At 39.9% G+C, this 9,859-nt stretch overlaps 1 protein-coding gene across 1 annotated transcript in view; it reads left to right on the plus strand.

The window, feature by feature from the left end:
- Positions 1 to 6,245, plus strand: part of LOC123959264 (uncharacterized protein KIAA0895-like) — a 6,636-nt gene extending 391 nt beyond the window's left edge. The window contains exons 2-4 of the mRNA XM_046033216.1: positions 2,132 to 2,437; positions 3,177 to 3,274; positions 4,285 to 6,245. Of these exons, the coding sequence (XP_045889172.1) occupies positions 2,132 to 2,437; positions 3,177 to 3,274; positions 4,285 to 4,446 (566 nt within the window). The 3' untranslated portion in view covers positions 4,447 to 6,245. The remainder of the gene's footprint in view (positions 1 to 2,131; positions 2,438 to 3,176; positions 3,275 to 4,284) is intronic.
- Positions 6,246 to 9,859: the final 3,614 nt, after the last annotated feature.

Raw genomic sequence — 9,859 nt, forward strand, 5'->3', positions numbered from 1 at the left:
AAAAACTCACTTTTAAACTACATGTATTTGTTTCAGCTGCACCACATTCATCCTCACTCAGAAATATTCACATCATATCCAGCTGATAACTACGGTAGGAATGTTCAATCTGTGCAACCACATTATGAAAGGTTACTGTTTATTGATCAGTTTTATACAGAATACTTTAAACAGTGATTACTGTTTAATGTCCACAGAGTCGCTGAGTTATAAAGGATAGTAGCATATAGAGTTTATTCTGTGCTGATGATAAATTTTCGATGTCCAAAGATAACTCTCTGTCCATACATCGATGACAGATTGATCATAAAAGCTGTCATGTTCAAGATCATGTTGGGGTAAAAAAAAACAAACTAACAGCCTATTTAACTGTGTTTTTGATGTTTCTAAAAATGTAACTGTGTCCAATATGTGCTTTGATATCGACAGTCTGAATGAGGAAATGTCAGACACCCTCAGGCTCCGCAGGAGGGGAGGAGTCAGAGAGAAACTCAGCGTTAGTTGAAGTAAACCTCGTCCCGAGCAGGTTAGGTTCACAGCGTAAGTTGCCGGGGTTACAGACCTAGAGTTTGTCTGATCTCACTCTCTGAAACCAAAAACCCAGAGTTTCCCTCATCTCGGGCTCAAATTACTCAGAGTTTTCACTAAACCCGCTTTCTGAAACATGTCCCAGGTGTGTTTCTAACTGTGTGGCGACACTTTGTGTTTGATCCCGTGCACAAAGCAGCTCCGTAAGGAAATGATTTCCCAGTTTGCTGTGGAAGAACTGGACAGGTCTGTACAGTCTGTCCTGACCTCAGCCCCATCCAACGCCTCTGTGAGAAACTGGAAAACTGATCCAGACCTGTTTACCCAACATCTGTGTTGGACCTCACTGGTGGCTGAATGGAGCAAATACCTGCAACCTCAACATGCGGGGGAAAGACTAAAACCAGAAATCCTTTATGTTTTATGCTATTACATTGCTGGAATTCCTGAAACATGTGGAAGTGTCTTTGATCACTTTATCGGTTCAATGATCCACAGACGGCATCAATAAACTGGCCCAGAGGTGTAAATTATCTTCAAAGTCTGAGGTACTTTAGGGTGGGTTTTTGAAAGTTTAAATATATCTGTAGTTGTCAAAGAGAAAAAAGCTTTGCGCAAAGCATAGGTAGGAGTCTCAATAGCTGGTAGCATTTTGGATCCGGTGCCCGGTCTGCAGAAGACCCGGATTTATTTAATAACGCAAGAAATTCCCCGTGCATAGCAACGACATTCTGCACACGGAAATTACTTTACTAAACTTAGGTGTGCTAAAAAGAGACTGTGTAGGTCACATGAACCTTTTTTCTATTGCATTTTTCTTCTGTTTTTACATATTTATAAAATCTTACACAAAATAATATAACTCAAACAGCAGAAATGTGATTAATATCAAAATATAAATAAATAAATAAATTTAAGTTATTTAGACTCATGTATGTTGTATATATTTTTGATATTAATCACATGTAATAGAAAAAAAAGAATTTACCGGTCATGTGACCTACACAGTCTCTATTTAGCACACCTGTGAGTGTTTTAGTAATTTCACTGCGTGAACCTGAAGAAGCCATAGGCGAAACGTGTTTCTCACAAAAAAAATCTAGTAAAGTTAGCTAGTTTTAAAAAGTCATTTCAGTGTGATGGTGTAATAGTCACGACAACTTCAGAGTCGTAATTACAGCTGGGAAACAATTTTCCTGAAACCTGAGTTATCAGCTTAATAATACCCTCAAAGTGCCAAAGACCAAACAAACATGGATGCCTGACATCTGTCAGAGTCCGTCTTTCAACATAATTAAACTCTGGATATGGTGTTACAACATTTTAACAATCCTACCCAACCGTACCCTCCATGCAATGTCATGTAATGTGAACGCAGCATTAAAAACACACTTAGCACTCGCCATTCAGGTGTACAACATGGGACAGTTTTATGTTGCAAACGTCATTATTGAAAACAATTTATGAAAATAGCACAGAGCCAACAAGTGATAAATTTGAATAAAGATAAAAATAAGGGGGAACAGTTAATGAAAACAAAAAAATAATAATAATCAGTTAAAATAAATGAAATAATCTAAAATAAATGAAATTGACTCCTCAGGGACACATTACCTGCGAGGGGTGAACAACAACCTGCAGCCATGGGGCACCGCTGAAGGCAGGAAGAAGTTCGGTCTCAAACCGGCCAATCCCACGGAGGAGGGTCTGGCCAGCCTGCACAGCGTGCTGCTACGGAAACAGCCCTACCTGTGGCGTGCGGCTCTGCTCTACTACACGGTGTACCACGCCAGCAGCATGAGCTTCAGCCGGCTCTTCAGCCACATCGCCCGCTTCGTCCGGGACCCGGACGTCCGCTGGGAGTACTGCCTGAGAGCCAAGAGGGGACAGACGGACACCTCGCAGCCCGGTGAACACACGCACACACTTGTTCCTTTATTTTCGTGAGGACGCCTTTCACATAATGCCTTCCCTAGCTCTAACCTGACCCCTAAAACCAAGTCTTAACCCTCCAAAAAGCAGCCTCCTCCCATGGGGGCCTAATTTTTTGTCCCCACAGTGACACAAGTGTCCATCAGTTAATGTGCATTCAGGTTAAAGTCCCCACCGGATTTACATTTAGGGCAGATGCTTTTGTCCAAAGTGACTTACAAATCTAAAACATGATGATATTTCCTAAAAAGCCACTAGAATTGACCATGAAGCAAAGACAAGACAGTAAAGCTCAATGGTTAAAATGCAAATACAATGTTCATCTATCATCATATAAGGTCTCTCTCACTGACAAATAAATGTGATTGTAAGTAGGGTTAGTGTGTTAATCATACCACAATTTATATAGCAGTTCTAATTCTTATTATCAGACAACCATGAATTTGGAAGGCAGCAACCAATTTCATAGTAATAGATTGATAAATACACTCAGTGATCACTTTATTAGATACACCTGTACAATATTCTCCAGTCCAGTGCAATTGTTTTGTCATCAAGTGTACTTCGATGGCTATAATTTTGAAATCATTTCTTCTTTACTGTCTTATCTTTGCCAGTGGCTTATTTACATCCTCCTCATCCCCAGAGGTTAACAGTTAAACTGGAGAATAACTTTCATTTTTACGCTCCCTGTGTGTTGCATGTTTCTGTCTCAGGTTGCTTCAGTAAAGACCAGGTTTATCTGGACGGGATCCTCCGAATCCTTCGGCACCGAAGGGCCATCGACTTCAAGATGTTGACTTCTTTAGGCAAGGTCAGTGTGAACTCCTTCAGATAAGAGGCTTTATTACCAACACAAAGTGTTATGTGCAAAAATCAGCGGGAGTTTTAAATAAACTTTATTCAGACTGCTGCAGATTAAAAAAGGAATAATTATCAGCTGCTTCCCTCTGCAGGGCTTTTTAGGTAAGGAAAAACAATCAACATCAAGCCTGGTTCTGTTCACTATTATATAAAGAATCTGTATTAGTACTTGATTTATTTTATAATGAATATTTTGATTTATTTAAATTATAGGAAAGAAAAAGTCAGATTATTTACTTTTAATTATTGTCAAAATGTTTTATAGTTGTGTGAATTGTGGTTTAATGTTGTATGATTTCCAGCACTGTTTACTGTAGCTTACTATGTGTTACTCAATTTCACTTTATTTATTTAAAATCCAGACCTCCATGGGTTGATAAATTTGATTTCCATTGATAATTTTTGTGTGATTTTGTTGTCAGCACATTCAACTATGTAAAGAAAGGAGTATTTAATGAGATTATTTCATTCATTCAGAGCTAGGATGTGTTATTTTAGTGTTCCCTTTATTTTTTTGAGCAGTGTATTTGAGCGTCACAACCCCCGTGAAATGACTTGTTTCAGAATGTGATCCATTTGGTCGCTAAAGTTTGAAAAGTCTAGAAGCGCGGCACGGTTATTATTTTACCCCCATTCAGGTTAGCGCAGGGCTGAACCAGAAGTTAGCTGGCTCGGCCGGCAGAGGTCAGCGCAGTGGACGTGGCACGCTACTGCCAACTAACATTTTGGCGGTGTAATTCCAGAACGATGCAAACACCAGCGCACAGGTATAAATGCATGGCTACGTGCGTCAGTACACTATATGCTACGGCGTACACTTGACGCAGAAGTATAAATAAGGCTTAACTCTTTAAACATACGCAGGTATGTGAGTATTATATTAAGGTAGACTTCTCATTGGCCAGTAGGTGTTTCTGTCTGCAAACCCACAGATAAACTTTTCTCCGATCACCTCTGCAGGTGTCCTACGAAGATGTGGAGAGGCTGCGGCATCTGGCGGTTCTCCCACGGACCAGAATCCCACACTTCATGCGAGACCAGGAGCGGTACCTGCAACACCTGGATCACATCGTTGCGGTCAACGAAGTGGACGATTCAGCGCTGCAACATCTGCTACCCTGACCCGGTCCTGATTCCAAGAAGAAGAAGAAAGTGGAGGACGCTGGTACACTGACTGTATCATGTGGTGCGCTAAAGATCACTTAAAATATCAAGTATTATCGATGCTTTATTGGAGCGATTTTTGTAAAACTTGAATGACGCGAACAAAAGGGACGTACACACTAACACCTCTATCTACATTTCACTTCTGTCCAATGCATGTCCTCTTCCTGTCTCGTCTTTACTCCCACTATAAAGTTACCTCAATACTGCAACTCTACGATGTAACCAACATTATATATGTAGACTCATACATAGTCACTGCATCCAGCGCCTGTACAGGACACTGCTAACATGTCGTGTACAGATTCATAATCACATGCTTTATTTATGCAATTATTTAAGTTTTTTTTACTTTGAGAGAACAAACTGAATGTCTCTGGTATTAGCTTTATACCTTTTATTTTTTTTTTTTTAGATGAAATTGTTTAATGCCTTAGATTGTTGGCTTTTTAATAAAAAAGGACACCAAGGACACGTCAAATCTCTCGGGAAGTCGTTACTGAGACCATGAATCTTTTTAAGATATCAAGTGCCAGTGGACTCAGTTAAGTATTCAAACATTCCCCAGGGTGGCTTTTAAAATATCAGTATTATTAATTAGATAATCAGCTGTGTTGTTTCTGCCTTCAGTGTGTCCTTGGTGGTCTTTTCATATCAGTATGCTACTGTGATGTGACCCGTCCCGAAGCTCCCTCCTCTGCGGCAACCAAACTTTCTTTTGCGACATTAAAGGGATAGTTAAACTATTATTAGCTTTCTTGCAGGGTGTTAGATGAGAAGATTTATGCTACTTAAGCCAGCATAGATACCACAAAGGGGGAAAGAGCTCGACAGGTTGGAAATGTAAAAAACAGTTACCCCGAGCAGCAATTCACAGCTTAGAAACTGCAGGTCTGTCAGTCTGCAGATTTCTCCACATGTTGAAGCAGTATTCACTGGGCTCAAATAAGATAAAAACAAAACAAAGTGTAAGGAATAGCTACTCTAGCATGTCTGGCTATACCTACAGCAGTTACTGAGCATTACTTCCAAGGCCAAGGGGCATATCATTAACTTGTTACATTAGTTTGTGGGGTCACTGGTTGTGTTCAGATCCGGCACATCCACTGTGTGGAAGGCGACCCTGGGTGCCAACAGAGTTTATGCTAACGTCTGCGGCTCTGTCCTGCTATTTAATTGGATTTTGGGGACGTTTACGCTCCAGCAACCACAGCCAATGCTACCTGAGATAGTGTTAACGATTGCCAAACACATCAGTTAATCCTCATCCTGAAAGCCCTTATCTCTGTTAAAACATACAGTTTAAAAATACAAGCTAGTATGTAAGCTAAACAGCCAAACCAAGGGTTATGTCAGAATGAAAATAACAGATTGAACTCGGATAATGAGGGTGCAGAGTTTTTGCCAGGGACCTGTTACTGTAGGTCTTTTAGCTTGATAGAATGGATGTAGCCATCAAGTGCATTTACCCTTTTTGACAGGAATCTCTCCTTAAAAGGGAATCAGCTGAGGAAATTTAAGTCAGCAAGAGTTTCTAACCAATTTATGGAATTAACGTTAGTTTAATTATACTGAGCTATGCTGATCAGACAGCATGGGTATTGCACAGGTGTGCCTTAGGCTGGCCACAATAAAAGGCCACTCAAAAATGTGCAGTTTTTCTGTATTGGGGGGTCTGGAAACCAGCCAATATCTGGTGTGACCACCATCACGCTGTGCAACACATCTCCTTTGCATAGAGTTGATCAGATTGTTGATTGTGGTCTGTGGAGTGTTGGTCCACTCCTCTTCAATGGCTGTGCAAAGTTGCAGTCAGGTCGAGACCCCGATGAGGATGGCGAGCATACAGATGAGCTTCCCTGAGACGGTTCCTGTCAGTTTGTGCAGAAATTCTTTGGTTATGCAAACCGATTGTTGAAGCAGCTGTCCGGGTGGCTTCATCTCAGACGATCTGCACATTTTCGAGTGGCCTTTTATTCTGGCCAGCCAAAGGCCTTTTATTGTGGCCAGCCAAAGGCCCACCTGTGCAATACCCATACTGTCTGATCAGCATCTTGAGATGCCACGCCTGTGAGGTGGATGGATTATCTCGGCAAAGAAGAAGTGCTCACTAACACAGATTTTGACAGATTTGTGAACAACATTTGAGAGAAATAGGCCTTTTGTGTACATAGAGAAAGTCTTAGATCTTTGAGTTCAGCTCATGATGAATGGGGACAAAAACAGTTGCATTTATGATTTTGTTCAGTGTAGCTAGCTAGTTACAGCTGATACAGTCTGCCAACGACAGGTGTCTTTTCAGTCAGCAAAATTGATGTTCGCTGGCTATAAACGAGAATCTCTGCAATGGTGAATGTGCCGGCATTATCATTTTAAACAGCACATGTGCTTCGAGAATGTAAAGCTTGAAATATGTGCAGGACTATTTCCCAGCTAACAAATAACACTAGCTGACCTTGTACAACTTATCAAGGCAGAGTTCTCAGCGACCCGGGGCAAATCCGACCGGGCTGCAAGTCATCCCCCCTCATTCTCCGGCCTTTCCTGTCTCTCTTTACTGTCATTTTTACATTTTGGACACTGCTAATCTGCTTTATTGGCATGAATGTATAACAACTATATTGCCAATTAACACTCACCAAGAAAGCCAATGAGCAAATTTCACAAAATGAAGAACTGTTCCTTTAACTTGTAGATAAAGTGCCAAAGTGGCATCTTTAATTCACTGCTGGGTTGTTTGAGAAGCAGCCGGACTCGGCCAATCATCGTAGTTCCTCATCCGGACACGAGTCAGTGGCTGGGGAGGAAGCAGGGTGTTGTGGGCGTGCCTTCGATGGGTGTAGAGCTCATCTGCTGTAGCTAGCCGTGTGTTTGTAGGCTGCTTTTTACTGTGTTTAGACACTTAAAACTTCAGATGTCAGTCAGGGCATTCATTTTGGGCCGTCTGCGAGCAGAATTAAAACCAGGCCACAACAAAAAGGTCATCAGTAGTTTTTAACACTTGACCAAAATGTGAATTATACTTCTGTGATGCATTTTAAATACTTGGATTTAAAGATTGACCTGTAATTGAAATGTATTCTGCTGTGTTTACATCCTCAACCGTTTGGTTAAGCAGACACGTGTTAAACCGGAGCAGGCTGTCGTCTGCTGACCTCGGCCTGGATTTGACTAAATGAATGCAAATGTGTTTGTAACGCACGAATGTTGCACAAGTGTTTTATGTTCTGGAAAAACACCTTGAATTTCCGGTTTATTTATTAAAAAGTACACACACACACACTTTGTGATCTCGATTTGTAAGGATTTGATTTATTAATCCTGGATGACTTTATCTTGAATAACCGTGCGCTCTTATTTTGAAATCAATGCAAGGACTCGTTTAAAAAATAATTTATTTTGCATTAACAATTTTAAACAAAGCGAGTTCTTCAGTTAGTAATTTAAGTTTTATTCCCATTTTAATGTCAAATTAAATGTTCAGAGCGGAGTTTATTTATTTCTGCTCACAGTATCTCAAAATGCATTCTTTTTTTGTTTACAAACATTTATTTACCAACTGATCCCAGTGATTTTACAATTACCTGCATAAATCATTGTTACTCTTTCATTGTAAACCAAAGAAAGCGTTTGTATATAAAAACCACTTCCTGTTTGGGGTTCAGCCTCGATGCACCTTTGCAGGTTTGAAGGCAAGGCAAGTTAATTTGTATAGCACATTTCAACAACAAGGTAATTCAAAGTGCTTTACATAAAACATAAAAGCAACATAGGGAAATATGAAAAAGTTTTAAAAGTTAAATAGAAAATAAAAACAGGCAGGTCACTCACCTTTGCTTATTTTACTCCTTTGATTCCCCATCTCCCACTCTATCCTTTTTTTTTTAAAGACTTAGGGACTCTAACACTTATTCCTTGGATACAGTCATCCCTGTAAATCAAGATTGTCCACGCTACAAACTCTGGTTTAAGCTCCTGCTGCTGTGCCAACAGTTCCAGATTAATTTTAAACGAGCTTCAACATTTTATTTCACAGTGGATTTATCCCTGTAAGCAGGTTGTAAATGGGTTCAATGGGCCAGGTAAGATAATTAAGCAGAAATTATCGTAATGTTGACACTGACCGAGGCTGAGTACTTTTTCTTTCCCGATACCAATACCTCAAGTCTGAGTATCTACAGATACAAGCCAATAGAGCGCAAAAGTGTACGCACACTCTTTTCACAGTTCCATTTCTGGAAGTAAATTCCCCATTTATTGAATCAATTGACTTTTCCAAAACCCCTTACATTAAATTTATTCACTTAGCTGATGCTTTTATCCAAAGCGACTTAAATTGCTAATTACGTCAGAGGTCGCACGCCTCTGGAGGTGCTTGGGGTTAAGTGTCAGTGGGGAGGATTGAACCCGGGTCTCTCACACCAAAGGCAGGCGTCTTATCCACTGCTCCATCACCACCCCTTATACAAAGAGTTTTAAGCTCTGGACCAATCCAACAAACTACGATACTAGTCATGACCATAAAATATTTGATTCTGAGGAAAAAAAAGGCTGTGTACATAATTATTTAACGCTTCCCATGAAACATTACGAATGATACCTTTTCCAAGGACTTCCAAGCTAATGATAAGTTGGCACGCTTCTCCTTGAATTGAATCCTACTCATAGTGTTTAGATTGTGGATATATTGTATTTTGTGTTGTCGTTCTGAGTCTACATCGGACGGTTAAAGAATCATGGCGCATAATCAAAATCCCAAAACAGAATATTAATGGGAATTTTACTTCAGGAGCCTCACTGTTGAGCTCTATACCCGTGTTTTTGCCCCAAACACTTAAAATCTATATATGACTGGTAGCAGAAACACTGAACTTTATAATGACCTTGACAAAAGAACAGTGTTTCATATTTATCAGTTAAGTCATGGCGGATTACCAATCCGTTTAGTAAGGCCAGGATCGGGGCACAACACTGATCTGGCGTACTGGAGCCTGCGAAACACTCGTGTAAACACAAATGCAACCTAAAACCTTTATACAGAATGTCATTTTTCCCATCTTGGTGCAGAAGAAGTGGGAAACAAGCAGATGCTTATGACTTTGTGGATTTTTTTTTATTTTAAACAGACCTAAACACAAGTTGGACTGTGTTATATACAATATTTCAAGATTAAATGTATTTCATGATTAAATCTAAAGGACAAACTACTTTTATTCTGGGGGGAAAAAAAGATTAAGGATTACAGGCTTTCTAGAGGTTTCATTTAGACATTTTAATACCACAGAATGTAAAACCTGTATCACGAGTATGATTTATTATTATATAAAATTGTTATCTGTATTTATACCAGCAGTGTATAAAAATAATTTTT

Source organism: Micropterus dolomieu, linkage group LG20 (assembly GCF_021292245.1).
Source record: "Micropterus dolomieu isolate WLL.071019.BEF.003 ecotype Adirondacks linkage group LG20, ASM2129224v1, whole genome shotgun sequence".
Lineage (NCBI taxonomy): Eukaryota > Metazoa > Chordata > Actinopteri > Centrarchiformes > Centrarchidae > Micropterus > Micropterus dolomieu.